The following is a 25,765-nucleotide window of genomic DNA, read 5'->3' on the forward strand; positions in this document are numbered from 1 at the left end:
CAGCCTGAAAACGGCCCTCAGCCCCTCACCCACGACTGGCCAGGCACCCCAGCGGAACCCCTGCCCTGATCCGGGACACCCTTCAGGGCAAACCAGCCGGCCCCACCCATGCACCAGGCCTCTATCCTATATAATAAAAGGGTAATATGCAAACTGACCCTAACAGCAGAACGACTGGGAATGACTGGTCACTATGACACACACTGACCACCAGGGGGCAGACGCTCAATGCAGGAGCTGCTCCATGGTGGTCAGTGTGCTCCTACAGAGGGAGCTCTGCTCAGCCACAAGCCAGGCTGATGGCTTCCAGTACAGCGGTGGTGGTGGGAGCCTCTCCCGCCTCCTCAGCAGCATTAAGGATGTCAGACTGCAGCTTAGGCCTGCTCCCTGTTGGCAAGTGGACATCCCCCGAGGGCTCCCAGGCTGCCAGAGGGATGTCTGATTGCCAGCTTAGGCCCAATCCCCCAGGGAGCAGGCCTAAGCCAGCAGGTGGTCATCCCCCAAGGGGTCCCAGACTGCGAGACCGCACAGTCTGGGCTGAGGGATCCCCCCCACCCAAATTTTTGTGCACTGGGCCTCTAGTAAGCTTCATAAAAAAGCTGTAGTGAAAATTAGTATTTTAACCTCACCATGTACTTTGCCCAATATAAGATGACAAGAAGATATTTTAATCTCTTGACTTCAAAAGGCATTTATTTTTTCTAATCAATTTTTTCTTTGAATTTTCCTATTATATATTAGAAACATTTCTTTAAATGTACAATTTAAAATACATTTTATATTTTCTTTTCTTTTTTTTTTAATATATTTTATTGATTTCTTACAGAGAGGAAGGGAGAGGGATAGAGAGTTAGAAACATCGATGAGAGAGAAACATCGATCAGCTGCCTCCTGCACATCTCCCACTGGGGATGTGTCCGCAACCCAGGTACATGCCCTTGACCGGAATCGAACCTGGGACCTTTCAGTCCACAGGCCGACGCTCTATCCACTGAGCCAAACCGGTTTCGGCTACATTTTATATTTTCATTAGAAAATTGAAACTATAAGAATCAATTCCATATTTTCTCTTATTTGTAGTAGTGCTTACATACAGAGAGCTAAAGAGACTGGATGCAGCATTGAAGACCAAATATACTTTTTGCTTAAAGGTCATAAAGTTTTAGCTCAAAGACTTTATTTTCAATTATCTGTATAATAGCTTCAATTTTTATGTTTTATTTCTGTTTTGCCACTGTTGTAGCCCACAGCTATAAAATTTTAGAAATCAGGGGGGAAAGGCATAACAGCTAATGCTATTCTTGACATCTTGTGCACTATAAGAGATTAATAAATGATAATTTGAGTTTAGGGACTAAACATAAATTATTTATTTTTTTAGTCTATTTTTAAGTTTTACTATGAGTGACCCACCACAAAGTGGACAGAAATGAGAAATAACACAGTTAACCTGGTACAGCAGTTCTGAAACAGCAACCCCGGGCAGTCTAGCTACATCAGAATCAACTGAGAAGCCTTTTCAAAACCATATTCCCAGCTATTTCCCCCAGGTCTCCTAAGTCAGACTCTCCCATGATGGGACACATTATTTCTCCAGGCTCCATGGGCACTTCTGATGCACAAGCAGTCTTGAGAACCCTTGATTTTGCAGATGCCTTACCCTCAGTGTTCAGAGCCTTGTACCAAACCTGAATGAGGGCTTTCTGCTCAGCTACCCGCTGGAGATACTAGGAGGTTGGTGGGTTCCATAGGACTCAGGTACTTCCCAACAATAAGAAAATTATTCTGTTTTTGTTTTTTTGTTAACCTTCACCCGAGGATATTCTTTCCATAGATTTTTAGAGAGAGTGGAAGGGAGGGGGAGAGACAGAGAGAGAGAAACATGGATGCGAGACTCACATTGATTGGTTGACTCCTTCACTCGCCCCAATTGGGGTCAGGGATTGAGCCTGCAACCAAGGTATGTGCCCTTGACAGGAATTGAACCCGGGACCCTTCAGTCCATGGGACATTACTCTAACCACAGAGCCAAACTGGGTAGGGCAAGGAAACATTTTTTTTAACATGAGGACTTGATGAGGAAAATGAGACAATGTTTAAGGAAATACAACCCCCTATGATTAAATGAATTAAATACATATTACTTGTAGTTATCTAAACAGAAATATGTTGAGTAAAATTTAAGTAATTGCAAGTATAAATACCCTTCTCTCCAGGACTCTGTTGAGATCCTTAGCTGCCAGGATCATTTAAGAGAGAAGCCCTGTCCTTGTCCAAGTCCAACTTTCCTTAACCATAACTATATTGAAAAGATTTTGCTTATTCAGCTGGAATTAGCCTTCTGTAAAGTTCTCTCTTTTAGAAATGCAAAAGTACTTGGTGAAATAAAATATTTCTGAGAGTATAACCCTGGAGATGAGGATTTAAACTATGAAATTCAAATATCAAGACAGAATGTATGTACTACAGTTATTACTGATTTAAAAATACATTAAATGAATTTAGAAAGAAGAATTTATGAGATCCATCAGAACCATCCAGAAGTTTTATAAAGGAACAACGCTAAAATTTGCTAAAATGTAGGAAATTAGATTTTAAAAATAGGTAAATTAGTAATTTCAATTGCTTGTACAAACAACAGCCTTTATTTTCCAAAATAGTCATCACTCTCTTAAAGCTCCCATCTCCATGGGAAGCTCCCTACCCATCTCCCTGGGGTAGGGCATGCTGGGCTTGGTCACGTGACTTGCATTGGACGATGGGAGGTTGGCAGATGAGTAACTTAAGCAAAGACTTAAAATGTGTTTGTACAAGTTGGGCTTGCCTTTTTGTGCTCCAGCCACTAGAATGAGAAATACATGCCCTGGGTTGTCTGTTGGGTTTAGAAAAATTAGAGAGAGGAACAGTGCAGCTCCAACAATCTGTAGACCTGCCCCAGCTGCCTAGTTGATGCATGGAAGAGAACTGTTTTATGAAGTGTACCACTGAGTTTTGGAAGGGTTGTCCATATAGCAATAGATGATTAAAAAAGAATTTGGTATCAGACTTGGGGAGGTATCATGTATATATTTTAAGTATTAAATTAAATTTTAAGTTTGGTGGTAGTTATTATTGGCTAACCGACTCCATCCCTGTCCATATTTTTCTTTTCCTTAGCCATGTTCCAATAATTGGGACCATGTAAACTAGTTTGGGCTGATAAGATATAAGCAGATGTCACAGGGTGGGCTCCAGAGGAGAGCTGACAAGGTTGGCTCCCATGTTCCTCTGGTTAGTTATTTTCTTTGTTTTGCTTCTACTCCTTCCCTTCTGACTAGAATGAGAGCAGCATACCTAGCAATATAGCTGACTTCATATAACTATTGGGAAGAAAGCTATAAGTAAAGGATATCAAAACAGAAAGAGAAAAGAAACCTTGAGAATATTCTGAGCACCTCCATCAGCCTGTCCTGTTATACTAGAAAAATTACTCTGTTTGAGCTCTCTAGTAATGTTTGTTGTTACTTGCAGCCAAAAATGACACTAACCAATATTTAGAAGGATAGACAGGTAGGTAGGTAGGTAGGTACCTAGGGAGGGAGACAGACAGAACTCTTTTTATTCAAATTATTTAGAAAGATACATAATTCCATCTAGAAATATTATTTGACTTAATCTAATATTAAAAATTAGATGGAGCCCTAGCCAGTTTAGCTCAGTGGCTAGAGAGTTGGCCCTTGGACTGAAGGATCATACGTTTGATTCTGGTCAAGTGCCCATACCTTGGCTGCAGGCTCAGCTCGATCCTCGGCCCCAGTCAGGGTGTGTGCAGGAGGCAACCAATCAATGTGTCTCTCTCACATCAATGTTTCTTTCTGTCTCTACCCCTCCTTCCCACTCTCTCTCAAAATCAATGGAAAAAAATCCTTGTGTGAGGATTAACAACAACAAAAAAATAAGATTGATAAAATGATCATTTTAGCGAAGGATATATAATTACATTAAAATTAAGTTCAAGCTTCACTTTTTTTATTTTAGATATGCTTTCCCATAACTAGAGATAAAATAACACTGATAATAGATCAGATAATTTTAAAACTAAAGTGTGGCAGAATTAATGTAGTTCATAATTTAAAGCTTGGAATTCTTTTTTCCTACGCTAATAATTTAGCAGATTAATCAGAAATATTATCAACATTTGCTGGCATTTTTACTATGCTAACTGCACATGGGTTAGGATTTCATTTTTAGGATAAGCTGGATGCAGCTTTTTTCTGGGTGGCCACACTCAGGTATGTGATTGTGAAAGCAGAATGTCATGGTAAAATGTCCGCCAGGTAAGATTCACTCTCATCCAAGCTCTCTTTCTGTTATCTATACCACATCTTTCTATATAGCAGCCAGTTCTCCATGAAAACTTATCCTTCAATTTTTTTTTACTTCCATTTGATGCATGTAAGTAAATGTATTTGATGAGATTCAAGTGTATGCCAAAGTGCTATAAAGTAAAGGAAAATTGTGGCACACTGGCTATAACTCATGAAGAGTAATAAGAAGAGAGAGTGTCTAGAGCATTTGACTGAAAATAAAAAAGATTATATCCCGGTGAATTGAGTTAATTTCGACTCTATTACAGTATGGTTCTTTATCATGTGTACTCTGACTATATTAACAAATGAAATAGTGATGAATCGTTCCAGGAACTTGTAGAAAACATTAATATTTCAACATTATCACTGAGTATCTATGTCAACACACATCAAAAATGCATGAGAAATGACTACCTATACTCACTAGTTACATTCATTAAGAATATATATGAGAAATATAAATTGTGTACATAAATTTGCAATATGATTATAGGTAGAACATACAGAAAGAAAAAGCTACATGAATATTGCTCATGGGAAATTATGTCAAGCAATTGAAACCAAATAAATACTTGTAATCAGTTTAAAGTATACCGTATGACCACATGAAATACCATTCTATTTAAAATTATGAGTTATCTTATAAATTATTAGTATTAAGTCATTTTAAAAAATAATTTAAAAGTAGCAAAAATAAATAGCCACTCTCAAATAAAACTGGTTCCTCAATTCTATCCATGATGTAATTTTGGAATCCCTTACTTAAAAAAATAAAAAGTTTGGCTTTAAAAAGTTTGCTTTATATTTATTTTTAAGTTCATCACCAAGAGGTAATAAATTCACATGAGAATGAGATATGACACTTTGAAAAACAAATCAACACTCAGTTAACCCAATAATTTTCAAATATTTAGAAAGGCTAAAAATTGCTTATATTTATAGTTATATTTATAGAAGATGATTATTATTCAGTTGTGGTGGGCTGTGTGTCAAATTGATTGTTTAACATTGTGCACAGAGTATAAAATAGCCACCAGAGAGATAAAAAATAAAAAACATTGTCAAAATAGCAACATCTGTGCAATAGCTTTCACATATTATACCTTTTATTGTTTTGTTTTGTTTTTTTTTCCTTAGTGCCCTTGACTGGAATTGAACCTGGAATCCTTTGGTCCACAGGCCAACACTCTATCCACTAAGCCAAACTGGCTAAGACCTTTTATGTTTTAATGATCAAAAAGATTCATGCATCACAAAGTCTGAGAATAAGCTCTCACATGGAACTATAGTTACATCATTTTTAGGGACAAAAGTAGTTAATGGCTACTAGAAGACAGTAATAATATATAATAATTTTTTTCTAGGATAATACATTTTTTGCTTCATCAGGGGATGTATAAGTGTCAAGAACCCAGAACAAAAAAAGTAGGCATAAAATAAGCAAATGTTTTGAAAGAAAAAATTTTTACATGTTCATTTTTCCTTTTTTTTTTGTTTTGTTAAATGACTATCCTGACTCTCTCTAGGAATGTGATGCTAGAATAATGAGTTGGCCTCTATGGAGCTCAATTTCTTCTGTAACATTAAGACATTCTAATTAATGTTCTCTAGTTGGTCAGTGAGTTTGTTTGTTCATTTATTCACTCCAGAACTTTCCTGCCTCAGGGTCTCGGGATTTGTTATTCCCTCTACCTGGAACGCTCTTTCTTTAGAGATCCTTGAGACTTGATGTTACACCTCTTCAGGTCCCTCCTAAAGCACTATCTTATGAGAGTTCTTCCCTGAATACCTGCTATGAAATACCTTCTGTCTACCTCCTCCACATTACCTAGCATTCAAATCCTACTTCCCTTACCTCCACAGCATTTACCTTCTTCAGAAATATATGCTTATTGTCCTTCTGCTCCTACCCCCTCCACATGCATATAAACACCACAAGATCAATGATTCCAGTTTATTCAATACTAGAGGCCCGGTGCACGAAATTCATGCACAGGGGGTGGGGGGATCCCTCAGCCCGGCCTGCACCCTCTCTAATCTGGGACCCCTTGTGGGATGTCTGACTGCTGGGATCGGGCCTAAACCAGCAGTTGGACATCCCTCTTTCAATCCGGGACTGCTGACTCCTAACCGCTCACCTGCCTGCCTGCCTGATTGCCCATAACCCCTCTGCCTGCCTGCCTGATTGCCCCAACTGCCCTCTCCTGCTGGCCTGATCGCCCCTAACTGCCCTCCCCTGCCGGCCTGATCACCCCTAACCACCTCTGCCTCGGCCCCCACCACTGTGGCTTTGTCTGGAAGAAAGGCAGGACGACCGGAAGATGTCCAGTCGACCCAGTCTAATTAGCATATTACACTTTTATTAGTATAGACTGTTTTTATAAGTGTCTGGCCAGGCACCATGCTGGCCCTAGAGAGACAAGGATGGTGAGGACATGGTATGTGCCCTCTGTGTACTCAACATACAGGAGCTAAGTGCAGTGCTCAATCTGCACAACCATACCCAGCTTCCCTGAGATGATACCTACAAAACACAAACTTGAGCATGGCATGCGATTTCCTCTTAATGCTTATCGATGGTTCCCCCTGTCTACAGAATAAATTTGTCCTTCCTGATCAGGCCCCTCCCTACCTTTCCAAGCTGCTCCATCTCCCATACTCGCTTATCCACCAGTTATTAGGAACTTATGCACCCCTACCACACGCCAGTGCTCTTCTCTGTTCCGGTCTGAGTTATGTGCCATCCCCACTGCTTTCTCTCCGCCACCCTTCATGTTTTTATCCCATTGTATTTTAATTCATCACATATATTTTGATGCTGAACCCCTTGCTGTCAAGTACTAGGAATCATTCAGAACCCCAGCCTGTAACACGGGGTTAAAAAAATGGATGAATTCCTCACTACATGAATATATGACTTAACTTGATAATTCAGGAAATGATTCACATTACTGGCCAAACTTGATTACACTTTTCTTAATTTAAAAAGGGACCAACTCTGTCCCCAAAGCAGATAAAAGGAACTGTGTTGAGTGTACAGTTTCCATTTTGCTGCTAAACCCAGGGAAAGAGTTATTCAGTGACCATTATTTCAAATTTTTCTTTCTTTAGGTTTGGAAGACAGTTGGGCTGCTGAAGGCGAGGCATACACTTTAGGTTTTATCTGTGTTCATTCACAGTAAATCAGTAGTTTTTTCTGACCTCCTTCAAAAGAAGAGCAACCTAAAAGTATTTATTTCCCATGGTAACAGAGTGAAACCTCTCAGATTTACGCACCAGCAGCCCCCTGCCAGCCAGGGCAGTCACTGCGAGAGAACTAGAGCTCCATCCAAAGGGCGGCATCAAAGGTTATTGCTTTGGTTAGACATGAATGAAGTGGGAATGTGAAGGTGTCCCAAACACCTTAGGCTTTTAAATAAAGATATACATTTCTCTTAGTGAAACAATAATCTGGGAAGGATCTAGGAGCAAAAGCTGAAATCATCTGACATACTGAGCTCTCTGACTTTTTCTTGGACACAATCAACTCAGCTGGGTTCATTCTAATCAGCAAAAAAGCGAGCGACATGACCCTATACTCTCAAATCTTTCAGTCAAGGGGTGCAAAATAAGATGACACAGTACCATTTCAACTTCAACAAACTTTTCTGTTTAAAGACTGACAGACAGCCCGGCTGGTGTGGCTCAGTGGTTGAGCATTGACTATGAACTAGGAGATCATGGTTTGATTCCCGGTCAGGGCACATGCCTGGGTTGCAGGCTTGACCCCCGCCCAGGGGGCGTGCAGGAGGCAGCCGATCAATAATTCGCTCTCATCATTGATGTTTCTATCTATCTCTCCCTCTCTCTTCCTCTCTGAAATCAATAAAAATGTTTTAAAAAAATAAAATGGTTAATAAAAAAGTTATCTGGTGTATTATGTAGAAGACTTGCTTAACCTTTTAAACTTGAATAATTATCACTGAATTTTAGGTAGGATTAACGGTTAAACTAGTATCAATTACTAGATTTAATTACACTTCATATTGGCCAATACCACATGTATTCTATGAATGTCATTATTTTGAATTAAGAATTGATGTTAAACATTCCAAATTATGTTTAAAGTTCTTGATGTAACTTAAAATATATTTCTTTTCAATGTTTCTTCAAATTTAAAATAAGGTTAATATTTAAAATGTCAAAAAATCTGTTGTGATATTACAGAACAGCAGAGGGAAGGCAGGGGTGGGGGGTTGAAGAGATAAGAGATCAACCAAAGAACTTGTATGCATATACTAGTATGCATAACCCATGGACACTGACAATAGGGTGAGGGAGGCTAGGAGTGGGGGTCAGGGGCAGGCTAGAAGGGGTCAATGGGAAAAAAAAGGGGATATATGTAATACTTGCAACAATAAAGATTTTTTAAAAAGGGAAAAAACAACAAACACAAATATCAAGGCATTTGATGGAATCCTTTCCTCCTAAATCACATTATCTTTAAAGTAACGAGTTAAAGATTAAAAAAATCTGAAATTAGTTCATAAACACTTTCTTACTTTTCAAGACTCAAAAAATCCTTATTTTGGATGGGTTTAGAGATTTTAAAGGCACAGCATAAAAACAGGAGCTGCCGTCTTAAAGGAATATGGGTTTATAGTCAGACAAACATGGATTTGAATATGAGCTCTGCCTATTACCAGCTGTAGGGCCTCTGCGAACAGAGTAAACCTCTGAGCCTGTATTTCTTTATCTGTAGGATAAAAGCAGGATCATAGGAAGAATGAAATAAAAACTATGTGAGTTTTCATAGAATCTGCCAAAAAGTAGGCTCACTCAGAGTTCTTTTGTTTTTTCTTTCTTCCTCACTTCTAATAATTTTCTGCTATAATTTAAAAGACATTAACACAATCATAAGTAAGGAGATTAAGAGAAACGGGAGTGTGTTCAAGCAATTTGGGACAAGAAATATAAAGAAAATAGATAACTACCCCCTCAAGATTTTTTTACTTCCTCTGATCATTAAATGCAATTTTCTAAATTAAGAACCATGATGTCTGAACTAGCAACAAAGTTTGAAGGCAGCAATAGTATATTTAACTTGCTACCAAAGAGCATTTAAGTGAAAATGTCCTAAAGATAAGACTCACTATTTCCAGAAATTCACAAATTGTTTTTCGTTAAGAGAGCCACTCACATGAGCAATATACAGTTGCTGCTTCAACAATGTGGGGGTTAGGGGCACTGACTCCTGTGCATTTGAAAATCCATGTGTAACTTTTTACTCCCCCAAAACTTAACTACTAATAGCCTGCTATTGCCTGGAAGACTTACTGATAACATAAACAATTAACACATGTTTTGCATGTATATGAATTATAAATTGTATTCTTACACTAAAGTAAACTAGAAAAAATGTTACTAAGAAAAATCATACATTTGCAGTATTTACTTAAAAAAACCCACATATAAGTGAACCTGAGTAGTTCAAATGTCAACTGTAATAACAACAGGAGGAAGACAGTGAAGTGTTTAAATTAGCTGAAATGTAATCCACAATGAACCATTTAGAAACATCCCTTTAATAGGCACAAATATCAGAGATGCTAGCCAAAGCAAAATGTTACTGACACTACTAATTTATGTTGTTTTTGTTCGGTTCTGAGCGTTGTAATCAAAATCAGAGGGCAGACTACTCAGATATGGTATGAGTTAAACCGTAATGTGCACTTACCAATTCTGAGAGAAATGACACTGAGAAACACAGGCGCATCTCCTTAACATCTTCATCCCCTTTCTCCACCCGCCACTCTCTCATTTCCCATTTCACTCTTACTGAAAGTATTATATCCCTATTCCTTTAGTTCACTTGTTTCTGGTTAAATAGAATTTCTCTGAACAAGGCCCTATTTTAGATATTCTGATTCAGTTACATGTTAACTTGAAGGAAGTGGATTAAAGTACTCACATCAACAAATGAGGATTACCAATATTTGGAATTAGGAAAAAAAATGTTTGGAATTAGAAAAAAAAGTAGAGAAATGAGAGGTCTGGATAACAAAGCCAGAGCTTGCCTATTTAAAAAATATCACTGTTTTGCCACAGGTAAGAGTTAATTATGCTAATTTGCTCCAATCATGTGCCTGCACCTCTCTTTTTCCAATAATTATGTTTGTCAAGTTGTTAAGGGTAACGACCCCATTTTACCATCCGGGGTAAAAAACAATTAAGAATAGGGTGGAGCCTGTTTGCGGGCCTCTCCATGGCCATTTCTTCCAATTTATCTGAATTCACTGATGCTGAGCTGATAAACGGGAATCAAGTGAATCAATGAAAATGGTTGAAATGATCAGTCCCAGCACAGATAAGTAGCTTCATTATATAGATCTATATAAATTGAGGTAACCTCAGGTTCTAGCCACCAAGCAATGTTCTTTTTTAGTTAAAGATGAATATGTGAATGTTTGGGGGAGGGGAGATAGGGGATGCAATTTTGACAAACAATGTCTGCATTTCAAATCAAAGGGAACATTTCTTAAACTGAAACTTTATTAAAAGTTCATTTGAACAACTAGTAAAATGCATAATACTAGACATTTAGAAAATATTTATTAGCATATTAACTTTTATGCTATGTAAATATAATAATGTAGTAAAGTACCAAATTAAAAATTTAAACCATGATGATTATCGCATAAGGCAAGACTAGGAACCTGAATGAGAAAGGGCAGTTTCAGCTGGAGGAATTTACCTTGTGGGCTAGCATCTTGTTTTAAGGGCTGGCCTAGGACACAGCAGTTTCATCTCTCTCCAGTATCAATCTTTGTTAATATCCTTTTTTCTCATCTTTCCCCTTCTCTTCCTTGACACTTATGTGGTGGTCAATGAAATAACAGGCCAGCCTTTGAACCCCTCCTAAACCATGGCTCCTTTTGTCTTTAATTGGAAAGACAAAAGTGAACTGGTTGCCCAAGTCTTTTAAAATGTGCTACCATTACTGTATATAAAACTTTGATTTCATCACCTCTCTACCTGCAAACATTCTCAACCTAACCCTTTCTGGAAAGTTCAGCAAGGGCAAGAAAAAGATCCACAGATATCTTTAGAAATCCTCTCATTTTGACCATGCCAAGCTGTTGTTTTACCCTTTTATTATTTATTGCATTATTTTATTGATCATAGTATGGATTATTTTTTTGTTTGACAGCTTATCCTATACTAGAGGCCCGATGCACGAAATCCATGCAAGGGGCTCAGCCCTTGCAGCTGTGGCGGATTGCCTTGGTCCTTGCAGCCCCAGCTTTGTCCAGAAGGTCATCCAGACGGACATCCGGAAGGTCGTTCGGCTGTCCGGTCTAATTAGCATATTACGCTTTTATTATTATAGATAATAAAAGCCTAATATGCGAAATGTCCAGTCATCTGGTCGGCCATTCAACCAATCAAAGCGTAATATGCTAATGATATGCAAAGGCCACTCAACTGCTCGCTATGATGTGCACTGACCACCAAGGGGTAGACGCTCCAACCGGTAGGTAAGCTTGCTGCTGGGGTCTGGCCAATTGGGACTAAGCAAGACGGGCTGAACATGCCCTGGAGCCCTTCTGCATCCCTCCCCGGCTCCGATCGTGCACCAGTGGGGTCCCTCAGCCTGGCCTGCACCATATTGCAATCCGGGACCCCTCGGAGGATGTTGGAGAGCCAGTTTCAGCCCAATCCCACAGGCCAGGCCGAGGGACCCTACTGGTGCACAAATTCGTGCACCAGGCCTCTAGTGAGTTAATAAAAGGCATCAAGATCCAAAGACAAACAGGAAAAGAAAAAAGAGAAAATAATAGTGAAACAGAGATGTGCATTAAAGAATAGAAGAGCAGAAAGACATGTCACAAAAGTTAACTTTGGGTAAACCTAGGCACAGTTTTTATTTTTTAATTCTCTGGGAAGGATTATATATTTATCTGTCCCAGAATGAAATTTTTCTCAATCTATTATTGTAAGTTTTGAAATATACCTACATCAAGAGGTCTCTGGAAAACATTCTTTTTGCTCCATTTAAGAGCACCTTTGTACTTCCCAGTGTTGATACACACATACTTAGTCTTGAATGATGGTTAATTAACTATTGATGAGTCCTAGCATTCTAGGGCTTCCCAGGTGACAGCTCAGTATTCTTTACTAATCATTTAATGAAAACACTTACATGAATAATGAATCTGGCATTTCCCTAGGTATACATGCAACTTTCTTAACAGTAATAAAGACAGGCATAGGTACAGTTATACTAAATATTGTGGTTTGAAAATGTTTTTACAGAGCAAATCAGAGAGGTTATGTTGAAAATGAAGCTCTGGTTTCTGAAATTATTAAAAGTTTCACATTATCACCCCAGTAAGTTCAATAAAAAAGAAAAATAAATAAATGACGGAACACTGAAAAACTCTAAAAAAAGTTTCACATCAACATATAGCATTATATCATAAGCACATAATATTAGAAGTATAACCATTACTTGCTATGTAAGCCCCAAATGGAGTAAGCATAATTTAGATTTTAGTAATCACAATTCTAAATTTGAAAGTTTGAATTGAAAGAAACATACATATCTATAAACACTTATACACTCAGACTATATATATCTGTATGTGTGTGTGTGTGCTTGTGTGTATGTGTGTGTGTGTGTGTGTGTATATATATATATATGTATATATATATATATATATATATATATATATATTCCACGTTCAAAGGCTGTGAAGTCGCGTTGTTTAACCATATATTCAGAAAAAAATCACTTCTACTGTCATGGTAAACAACCTGCTTCCCTATTTACAATGGTCTGGCCCTCTAGCAACTTCAGCACAAAATTATAGCTAATTTGCCTACAAACATCAGGTGGTCATAATAATCTGGCCACTCAGTGTATATATACATATAGTGATTATATATAGTGTCCAAAATGTATATACACACTTTGAATAATTATAAAGGCAGTGTTTATTAAAATACATTTTATTTTTTAAATTAAATTTATTGGGGCAACACTGGTCAATACGAACATATAGGTTTCAGGTGTGGGATTCTACGTTACAGGGACTATATATTGCACCATGTTCCCAACATTTCATTTTCAAAATTGAGCTATCAGCTGTTAGAGTGTGTATACATATTTTGGGAATATTCCATATATGGTGCAGAGAAAAAATATGATTAAATTGTCTATGAAATTTGTTCTGCTTCTCAGAATTGAAACTTGTCATCATTTGGTCTAATTTTACAGATGAGAACATGGAATCTTTGACGTTAGGATTTAGCTCACACAAACCCATGATTGCTGTGCTGAACACTGAACTAGCGCTGAGGTAACTTGGCATGCCAACACTTTCAATACAATTTCAGTAACCCCTTTGATTCAGTGCCATCCTGGTCCAAGTTGACATCTGCTTTGGAGAAACTAGGTTACTACAACCAGTTATTTGAACAAATTTGAAAAAAATGTTTTTATAAATTGTTCCAGTGGAAGGATATTATGGAAACAGACATTACAAACTTTTAGGAAAAAATCGGTTTTTGGAGTCAGAAGCCGAAACTTTGTCTTGTTACCATCTATTATGTGACTTTGGACAAGTCATTTAACTTCTCTGATCCTCAGTGTTTTCATTCGTACAATTAGAATTATGGCACTTGTGACACTTGTAGTTCTTGGTTGTCATGTATTACTTATACTACACACTATTACTATTACTGTGACCACTACTTCTATCAATACTCAAAGCCTTCTATGTGCTCAAACTCTGTGATTTGCTTGTATGCCTTAGGACTATATCACACCCTCACACAGTCCCGTAAGCTAAGTGGTCTGATTTTCTCATCACAGATGAAGAAACATCTCCATGTGGTTAAATAATATGCCAAAAAGCACACAGTCATTAAGAGCTTGAATGTGAATTTGAATCCAGGCATGACTCTAAATTTCAATTTAGATCCTCTATATCCTGGTTTCCTCTAATACACTATATATATTTGTGAGTATACACAAATATACATAATGTAAATAATAATACATAGTACATAGAGATATGTTACTCATCTGATGCACACACACATACATACATACATGTTTTAAATTCTAAAATGCTATACCAATTTTTTTAAATGTTAAGGCTTAATATGTGAAACTGAGTAGGTACTTAGTAGTTAATATTTAGGGGAAAGGAATTAATATATGGTAAATAACTAAAATCATTTTGAGTAAACTGTTAGTTAACACATGTCAGCAATAACAGTGGCTATTTAAATCCTCATCTTCTTCAAGATTATGTTATTAAAAATTATTCTAGAGAAAAAATGTAAGTGGACTAGCCATAGGTTCAAATCTAAATACAAAATTGACAGAGACAGAAAAAGAGCTGTTTTCAGTAAGCAAGGGCTGAAATCTAACCCTATGGACTGAACAAAAGAAAAGAGAAAAGATCATTTTAAAAATTACATGTGGTTCTGATTGTTCAAAGTGGTAACATAATACTTTCCAAATTTGAAATTTCAAAAAAGCTATTCCATACTTTCCTATCAAAACAAAATAGCAATACTTGCTATTTTTATTTCTCTTGACTATTGTATATGAATAATAATAATGATGATGATAATTGGATAATGACATTCAGAATGAACAACTTTTTCAGAATTAAGGAGAAGGGGCAGGTGGTATCAGAAAAGATTCACAGACGTCTTATTTCTAATCAAAACACGTTTTTTTTCAACTATGTAATCTCCTTCCAAAGAACATCAGGCTGAATGGAAAGATGCCGACACGTGTGCCAGGTCAGGGCTAGAATGACATGTCTGGGGAACAGGAGATGCCGCTATTTCCATTATCCATTGAACACCTTGGCAATTCTTATTTCATCCTGAGAATGTGATACTTACTCTTGAACTGCTCTGGCTATGGAAAGGGCCGTAGATCCAGTTTCATTAACGCTATCTAAGGTCACATTTGGCAGGTCATCATCATCACTGTCACTTTTACTTTGTCTGGGAGATAGGCCTCGGGGGTCCATTTGTGCTGGGGAAAAAAGGCATATATATGAATTAAAATCAGCATGCAGAAAGTTAACCTTGTCCTGGACCAACACCAAGCATGGAAGGTCTCTTCTGTGTATATCACGCACACGGAATTCTCTAGAAATCCCAGGAATTAGTGAAAGCGACGTATTTTATGTACTGAGCGCTCACTGACTCTTTTCCCTGGTTCATTTGATTTACGAAACCTTCATCAGCTCTCAATAGTTTCAGGATATGACTATCGAATATAAACTATAAAATCCACGATATTATCTACTCCTGAGTGGTCAGAAGCTAATTAGGTAGCTCACAAGTTAGTGCTGGACCCTCTGGCTTCTCCTTGCTTCTGCTGCCAGAATCCTGGCCACCTTACTGCTCTGGCTTACAGCTCTCATAATCAGCTGACAGAAGAACAAGGCTTGCAAGACTCAAAGTTTTAGGTACTTTTCATACTTCAGTGAATGACTATCTTCAGTTTTTTACTACAATTTGAATAGAAAAATGACAGAAGCAGTAGTAGTGTTTTTAATTATGTGCTTATATGTGCTAAAAAGTACTCTTTGTCTCCACCCTGATTTCATTTTTCGAAAGGGCATTTCCAGATACAATTCTCCCCGCCCCCCCAATGTGAACTTGCCAAAGCAAGAAACGCCCCACGACCTGAGCCCTGATGACGAGGACTTTCAGATCCTTTCAAATGAGAGGATTATAGTCAACATTTCATACCTTAACTCATATTTAAAAAAATTAGATTGCATTTCCACCTTCTTCTCTCTATGAACAGCTTTAATAACCATGGTGTAGGATTTCCATCAGCCCTCACCTCAAGCACAAAATACACACATCTTCCAAATTAAAAGTACTGCACTCGCTGCCAATGGCATTGTTAGAATTAGTGGCTTCAAAGCCAGCCAGTTCCAAGCAGATTGCCACTCCTCAAAATGCCCAACAACATTTCTAAAACCACTGCTGCTTACAAAAAGCAAATCCACTTAAAGTCATGGTTACAATGACATCTGGGTATATTTACAATTTCATTTTTTTTCTCAAAACATTTTTTCTTACTGTGTATCATGCATTAGGTAGATCATCAGGAAAATGCTAGTATTTCATCATATTTTACACACAAACAATTTTTTATGATTCTACCTAACATTTAAAATATGAATAGAAAAACTATACCTAGAGAGTTTCAACATGTTTGTAACTAAACGTGCTTAGGAAGGAATGTATATCTGTAGAACCTACTGCCACACATTATTCCTGTAAGTATCCACATATTCAAATGTAGTATTAACAATGAAAGTTCTTGGTAATTGTTGGCTAAATTAAAGAGAAAATAACTCAAATAACCTAAACTAGTGATCCTCAAACAAAGGCAAATTTCTCCCCAAGAGACATTTGGAAATTTCTAGAGACATTCTAATTTGACACAACTTGGGGAGAGGGAGATGTTACTGGTATCTTCAATGATACTCCTGGACATCCCACAATGCACATGACAGTCCGTCCCCCATGACAAAGAATTAACTAGTCTAAAATGTCAAAAGTGCCAGGTTAAGAAACTATGAGTTAGAGATTTTTTTCTTAATATATTTTCTTGATATTTTACAGAGAGGAAGGGAGAGAGATAGAGAGTTAGAAACATCAATGAGAGAGAAACATCGATCAGCTGCCTCCTGCACACCCCCTACTGGGTATGTGCCCGCAACCAAGGTACATGCCCTTGACTGGAATCGAACCTGGGACCTCTCAGTCCGCAGGCCGACGCTCTATCCACTGAGCCAAACCGGTCAGGGCTATGAGTTAGAGATTTAAGGGTTTGGATATAGAAACTAGAAAAGATATTAAGTCATAAATTGGACTATCCATGTTTTCTGGCCCTCAAATAAAACAATACACTGTTATGTGACTTAGCCCTCACCAATTCCCCATATACTAGTACATACAGCATTCGCTTCTGCAAATGCCAGGAATTATGCAGTAACACAATTAAGAGTTTTTGAATGTTTTCTTTGTCCCACACATGGTGGGACAAAAAGACTTTGTGTCTGATCTCTAGAGAAGATTTCCTAGAAGAGGGATGTTGGATAAACTCTTTCTAGAAAGGACCAGTTCTGCAACCATCTGATAACAGAGAACTGCTTAAGCATCAGCCACTCCAAAGGCACTGAGGCACTGGATCATTTAAGATTTATCTTGGCAGCAGGCAACAGAAACGGGCTCAGAGTAACTTATAGTAAACAGAATGTACTGGAAAGATACTGAGTAGCTCAAAGAAAGTAAGGTCAAGATGAACAACCAGCATTCATGTAGCACAGGTCACAGGGATCATACAGGCATTACAACCAGGAATTCACAGATAGTTTCTTTTGGGCAATCTGTTATAGAATGATTCTGTTACCAATCATTCATAACTACCCAAACGCAGCCAAAAAGGAGTAACAGATCTATGTAGGCTTCTGAATCACATATTGTGTGGTGTTATGTATGCCTGTAAATGTCAACAATTTAACATTTAAAGTTGTTGAAACATGATGCACGAAGATTCCTTTGCCAAGATACCAACTTAACAGCTAGCTAAAGATAAGGGAATATTCTGGTGGTCCTATTTTGTCCAAGAAAACTAGCGTTATCATAGGTAAGTAATACAACTCAAGGGAGATAGGGCAATTAGCCAATAAGCAACCTGACTGAAAGTTAAAATCTAGCCATACAAAAGACTCTAAAGAGCTGGTGTGAGAGTTGATCATCTAAATTATGTTATGTTTATATCTCAATGAAAGTTTAAAATATGTTAAATATGATGTCCTTTTTTGGATGTACTTTTCAGGAACATTATAATTGAGGATTTCTTTCCAATATTTTCAATCAATATTATGAAATACATCTGCTCCCATCATGCTGAGAAGCTCTTTTTACCCATACCTTCAGCCAAGTTGAGGCAGCAATTAGAAAGGCTTTTTGAAATCTGCATTGCTGATTAGGTCAGATGATTAGCTTATCTGCATACTTGCATAATTCCATTCTCCTTTGATGAAATGTGGGGTAGGGACATCTACCTTCCTTAACCTCCATTAGTCTCTGAGTTTCTCAGTTCATTTAGGAAGCACCCATTCACTGGGGTGCCCATTCAGAGAAAATGCAAAGGTAACCTGAGCACCAGAACCAAAACCATATCCACCTCCCTAAGTAAGAGAGCAATAGACGACCTGCAGGCATCTGAAAGGAATTTACATTTGAGATTCCGTTCCTTTTAAAGGAAAAGGGATCAGGCAGCTGGGAGAATACCAGCCCATGGCTGGTGGAGGTGTCCGGTCTCTGAGTTGGAGGAGTTGTGAAATACTGTGAGAGCTTCACTCGCCGTGACGAAATCCCTGGAAGGGTAACTGCAGAACTCCAACACCTCAAGTTGAACCCATTTACTCTGACTTTCAAAAACATACTTAATGGTAAATTGTTTCTGTAAAGATCACCCCAATGAATCATGATAAATGACTTATGCTGAACCTGCTGGCTTGGAACCTGGTCACATCTGAAGAAGCCCAGGAAAACCTAAGAGACAAGCTGCTCCGCTGGCAGCCAACCCCAACTGATGTGAGCCATGCTGGATGGACCGACCACATCGCAGCCACCCATGTGCATGACCAGCATAAGCATTTCCTGGCTAAACGCATTCCAAATATTTGACTTACAAAACTGTGAGTGAATAAAATAGTTGCTATTTTAATCTATGAAAGTTTGGGGTGCTTTGTTACACAGCACTATAGCAATACAAAAATCAATGCACCATGCTACTCTCCCGGCTCCTTCAGAGATTTCCTGGCAATGACGTGGACAAGGGGCTACTACCGTTAGAGTCAGCCTATCACACTCCTCTCTGTCCTCCTCCTAAGAGGAAGCCTGGCCTTAAGTGGCATACATTTAAGTGAGCGATTAATATGAAAAAGAAAAGCCACATATTATCTCTGACACCATTTCCTTCTCAAGTCAAAATATGCAGAATGTATTTACAGGCACTTTGGTTTTGAAGCATCTTCTTTGATCCTTAGCTGTGCCTCAGGTGGGCTTCTCCCAGAGGGGACCATCGGCCAGCATTACTGCTCAGGAGAACAACTCATAGCGGACAGGAGGCTCACCTGGGTGGATCCTCCCAGGTGTGTGGTTACCCCAAGTCTGGTACATTTGTCTCTCTTCAATGCACCTGAGACATGTTCCCTTTCCTTTCCCCCGGGTCACAGTGGACTGGCACCGACACAGGGACCTCAGTGCATTCTCACTTCCCCCACCTCATCCAAGGCACTGCCAAAAGGTTCAACACTCTTCCAACTTCCTTAGACTTCAATAGGCCTATTCAGCTATTCTTAAAGGAAAGGAAGTTTTTCCTTCAGTCACCATATTAAATATGTACAAAAAACAATCTATGAACATACACTGAAATTTACAAAGTAACCTTTTCTAACCAGAATGAATCACAGAAGGAATTATTCAAGCCCATTTACCTCCACCATCAGGGCTGGAGGGGAGAGGGCGGAGGGACACAGATGGACAGAAGGGTGCGAGGCAGCCGGCGGCTGGAGTGCTGTCAGCCTTTCTCCCCCCTTCAGTCACTGACAGGCTGCCTGCCACCCACAGATGCCCTCATTGTTCGCCCTGCCAAGGCTGAAGCATGGCCCAGTTAGAGAAGCCTCGGCTGGCTTCCAGGAGGGCGGTTGCTGCTACGAGAAAGAAGGGCAGTGGGAGAAGGGGAGGGAAGGGAAAGGACTGTATGGGGAAGAAGGTGCAGGGGAGAGGTCACAGCATCATGGCATCAGAGAGTAGAAGACTATCCTTTTAGGAGCAATTCCTGCACTCATCTGGTGCAGAAATTGTTCCTAAAAGGATAGTCCCAGTGTTTCTTTAGGATGAAAACAGAGCTCTGGCTTCAGAGAACCTGGGTGTGACTTCTGGGCCTGTCACTTGTCTGACCTGGGGCAACTGATTTCCTACAGCTCATCCAGCAGGTTCCCCTGCCACTGCTGCTGTGGTGAGTAAGTGAGATAATATATGCAAAGCCTTTAGTACCCTGCCTGGCACTTAGCAGTCAACCATCATTCCATTTTACTCTGACAGTAAATTTAGTGCTTCTTCAACCATCCTTTCCATCACAGTATTTCCAAGTCCCTCACCTTTTCTTGGACTAATTCAAATTAGGCAGTTTTGGTTTTTTTAAAAAAGTATTTAAACTGAAAATACCACTACAGAATATATATTGGATAATATATAAAACCACTACTTCTGATGATCCACAAATTCATTTATAGATTTGGTTAACAGATATTTATTGGGCACCTATGAGGTACCAAGCACTCTATGGGGTGCTGGGGAGAAAGCAGCGGAGAAGGCAGAATAAAATTCCTGCTTCCACACTGGCACGAGACAGATAACAAACAGATAAATAAGAAAACACATACTCTGTAAGTGCCATGGAGCAGAATGTAACAGGGAAGGGGGAGGGGCTGCTGAGAGGCAGGTAGATATTTTCAGAGGGTGGTCAGGAGAGGCCTCACAGAGAGGACGACATCTGAGCAAGGAGGGACCTGAGGAGTAGAGGGAGGCTTACAGATATGGTTAATTTGGGGGTGTGGGGTGGTAGTGGTAAACATCAGGTACAAAGGCTCTGAGGTGACACTGGTTTTATATGTCTGAGGACCTGCAAGGAGCCTACACCTGCAGCTGAGAAAAGGAGAGCGAAGTAGATGAACACAGACAGGAAGGCGTGCAGAGTACTAAGGGGTTGGTGACAACATAAGGATTTTGGGCTGTGTTCTGGGTGGGGAGGAAAGCCATTGGAGAGCACTGAGCACAAGAATGACATGATCTGCCCGACCGGCACGGTTCAGTGGTTGAGCATTGACCTATGAACCAGGAGGTCATGGTTCGATTCCCAAGCAGGGCACAAGCCTGAGTTGTGGGTTCAATCCCCAGAGTGGGGCGTGCAAGAGGCAGCCAATCAATGATTCTCTCTCCTCACTGATGTTTCCATTTCTCCCTCTCACTTCATCTCTGAAATCAATAAAAAATTTATTAAAAAAAAAAAGATGATCTGAATTCTATCCTGTGATTAGGATTATCCTGGCTCTATGAGCTGGGAGCAGGGCAGAGATTCAGCTGGAGACACATGCATGAGAATCAATAGAGACGTAATATTCTGTAAAATCACACCACCTTTTTCTCTTTGGGCACCTTGAGTTGGCTGCACATACTATAACTCAGGACTTTATTACCTGAAGGGCGATAAAGCACACTCTTCATAATATATTGGTACAACTGATGTTCTGACCTCATTTGGTTTGAGAATATCAGTTGCTCAAATATATGCCTGATTTTTCTAGCATATAAACATATAAGATGAGAGAAAAATTCATAAGTAAATAAAGCCGGACTCAAAATATGGTGAACTCCGAGATTATGACCAGCCCTCCAGGGTCCCATTCTGCTTACTGATGTTTCCATAGGCTGTGTTTCTTACTTTCTTTACTTTTGCTGCTACTGAGACTCTATGCCTCACTATGTAGCAACTATGATTGATATAACCCCAAATGAAGACTTAAAAAATTCAATCAGTTATGTAAATCTTAGCTGTTGCTACTGTGTAGATATAATATGCAATTTACTCATTTTTTCCCAATTCCTATCTGCACACTTGAGAAAGTAATGGTGTCTGCTCCTGTTACCTTAAAAAATAATCTCATAATGTTCCTATAATTCCCTGGTACAAAGTCCACTTCTCAGTTATATTGTCATTGGACTTCTCTATAGTGGATTACCTCTCATTTTTAAAACAATATATTTTTATTTATTTCAGAGAAGAAGGGAGAAGGAGAGAGAGAGATAGAAACATCATTGATGAGAGAGGATCATTGACTGGCTGCCTCCTCCACACCTGCTACTGGAGATTAAGCCGGAAATCCAGGCATGTGCCCTGATCGGAATCAAACAGCGAGCTCCTGGTTCATAGGTCTACACTCAACCACTGAGCCACACTGGCCAGGGCTCATCTCTCATTTTCACTTCCGGCCTCTTCTTAACACTCTCCCTCCCCTGGTTTCAGGGATGGGCACACTAAGGCCTGTTGGTCTTGCCACCTGTGTTTATAAGTAAGGTTTTATTCAACCATGCTCATTTATTTTGTCTCTGGATGCTTTAATGCTACAATGGCAGAGTTTAGTAGTTGTCACAGAAACCATATGGCTAGCCACAAAACACCATTTGACTTTTAACTTTTTGATTAAATTTATTGGGGTGACATTGGTTAATGAAAGTCTATGCCTGGTTTCAAATATACAGTTCTATGATACATCATCTGTATATTGCATTGTGTGTTACCTACCCAATGTCACCATATATTTAACCCTCTGTCTTTTACTACCGCACCATCCCTCTTTCCCTCTGGGAACCACTATACTGTTGTCTGTGTCTATGAGTTTTTATTTATTTGTCTTGCTTGTTAATTTATTGCTTTTAGCTTTATATCCCACATATGAGTAAAATCACATATTCCATATTTGAAAACCTTGAATTTTCCCATCATCTAACAAATAAGGTTCAATAGCCCTCCCCAACCATTCCACAATTCACTTTTCATTCAGAACTCATGTATCTTATCCCCAAAGTCCCTTAATCCAGCTGGATCTTCTATTCCCTTCCACCTGCAATTCGGTCAACAAAAATCCACTCTCCCTACAAAATGATAACTTATTCAAGAACCTTCCTTTCATTTTCTAACAAATACCATGGCTTAAAACACACACACACACAAAAACCTCATACTTTGCATAATGGTACTCTTGCACTTTCCATTTGAATTATATTTAAGCACATACTTATTATCATCCTTATAATTCTATCTGCTCCTTGAGAGAGACCATATCAATTATACGCCCTGTACACAGTAAAATGTAATATTTATTGATGAAAACGATGGTAATAAATGCAGATCTCTTAAGATGATCACAGTGGTCCCAAGTTGGCAAAAGATTCTGTAATATAATGATATAAGTGTCTAATTCATATTTTAAAAACTACATTCTGGTTTATAGTCTAATATTAGCATTGGTGGAAGAAAAGTCACAATTATTAAATTTCTATTACTCTATAAAGTCTTAGATATGTATATTTTTAGTTTGAATAGGCCATGGGATGACATGGGAATGAAAACATTCATAATTTCTATTCCCTTTTTAGCTAAATTACAATGAGTCGGCTTTTTTCTCCTTCCAGGAAAATACTTTAAACATTTCAATATACCTATCATTTCTATAATACTGCTTAGAAACTGTAATGAAGGAATTCATTTAAAAATATAGCTTAAAACTTAATGTTTATTGAGATTATCACAACAGCTACTAGGATTTCATATGCCTATGGGACCATAACTAAAACTATTTCTCTTATTTGTAAAAGGAAAATGAATACAGATTTACCATTGTTTTGTGTTCACTGGAAGTATGTCTTTGAACACAAAAGGCTTTTTGTGTTTAAAAAAAGTTCATAAAATTTTCCACTTAATAAGTGGACTTTTACACTATGCTTGGTAACCTCATATAACTCTCCAGAGTCAGCCAAGAGTCTCTAACTCTAGGAGCCCTCTGAGATTTCTATTTCCCGCTACCTTCCCATTTTGTCCATTCATTACAGCTGCTTAAAACCCTAGCCAACCAACTCCAATTGATTTATTCATAACTGAATCCACTTTAGGCAGATGACTTAAAATACTTAATAATAAAGTGATTTTGTGGTGAGAACATATGGGGAGTAATGAGATCACTGAACTAATTTTCATCTGTAATGCACAGAGAAGGGAGATTTTAGGCATTAATTTACGGTGTTTTTGCTCACGTTTTATTTCACTTGGTCCTTCTGCTCTATCTGCTTTTTCTGTACTGGGGAGAATTGAATGTTTCAAGAAACAGACTAAGATTTTGCTGTAATAATTTTTCACCCACGTTAACCTTTTTATGTCATGACAAACTGGAGTTACATGTTCTTAAATGTGCAGTCCTAAGATCTTCCTCTGAAGTTCCAGAGAGCCAGAGGCAAAGGCAAAGATGGTGCATGCTCCCATAGATAGCTGCCAAATGTCTCCCACCCCACAACCATTTCCTTTTGGTCTGGCAGGAAGGAAAAGCCCAAGTGATGATGATAAAAATGACGATGACAACATTTAGCTAAGACAATACCATCATGGACCTATATAATTCCTTACAAATGAACTCTGAATTCTATATCTCATTGTGTATATACGGCAAGTTGTGATTTCTTTTTCTACTGTTTTAATATAATAATTTTAAGTACCACTGAATCATAGACCTCATCTTATGTGCTTTAGATATAAGAAACAATTAAGGAAGGCAGAAAATCTACATGCACTTACCAGTTCTGTTTCTATATCAGCTATGCTATGTGCAGTTAGTTGGCACATAAGTAACTTATCATAGACAGGTTCTTTGCTGGTTTAAATGTAAAAAGGTTAGTAAAAAGTGGGCACATTTACTAGTACAATCAAGGTTGCTGTTGCCCTCCACCCCTCTTCAAATAGTTTTGCTCTCTGTGCCTCATTTATACTTACCAGTAAACCTGCTAACCTACATGTCCCTAACATGTAATCAAGACTTAGTCTTCTTAGACATACAACAGAGCCTTTGAATTCTTGAAGATATATTCTGAAACCATCCAAAATTTGTGAATTATTTATCCATGCTATTGGATTTCTCTACGGCTTTCAAGATTATTGGTTATCTCCCTTCACTGTGAACTCTTAAAACTCTCTTCCCTTGGCTTCAGGAATGGGCACATTGTCCTCACACCCCATAACATTTCTATTGAGACTTACAGATTTCTTGGGCACATCCTCACATCACATTTTAAAAATGTTATGAAAGTTTTATTTCTCATTTGATTGATAATTTACACACACACACACACCTCCCCATACCCCAACAATTTACAGGAGTTACCGTGTGGGCCACAAGCAGAGAGCACGAAGCAGCCCTGAGATCAGTCCTAAGTTGGGGAGGCTCTCTCATGTACTGACACCTTGTGGGTTCATGGGACTCTAACATGTAACTTAGCAAAATATAAGCACTACATAATGGACTTCTGGGACATTTGTGAAAAGCAGAAAAATGTTATACCTATGAATGGCCCACAGAGTTAAAATTCTGGAATGTGATTTGTCTTTAGGAGGGAAACACAGCGGCCAGCTCTTCTCTTTCCAGTGCACTGCATAGCATCGTCCTGTTTTGAGCTGAATAGCTTTTAAAAAATGACTTGTAAATATCTTTGGGCCAAAAAAGCAAGTCTTCCTACATTTTTTCTTCTGTTTCACTATAGGT

At 38.6% G+C, this 25,765-nt stretch overlaps 1 protein-coding gene across 1 annotated transcript in view; it reads right to left on the reverse strand.

The window, feature by feature from the left end:
• The window catches only part of KLF12 (Kruppel like factor 12), a 281,673-nt gene that overhangs the window by 96,385 nt on the left and 159,523 nt on the right, over nt 1-25,765 (reverse strand). The window contains exon 4 of the mRNA XM_006096368.1: nt 15,255-15,390. Within this exon, the coding sequence (XP_006096430.1) occupies nt 15,255-15,390 (136 nt within the window). The remainder of the gene's footprint in view (nt 1-15,254; nt 15,391-25,765) is intronic.

The sequence above is a fragment of the Myotis lucifugus genome, unplaced genomic scaffold, assembly GCF_000147115.1.
Source record: "Myotis lucifugus unplaced genomic scaffold, Myoluc2.0 scaffold_177, whole genome shotgun sequence".
NCBI classification, from domain to species: domain Eukaryota; kingdom Metazoa; phylum Chordata; class Mammalia; order Chiroptera; family Vespertilionidae; genus Myotis; species Myotis lucifugus.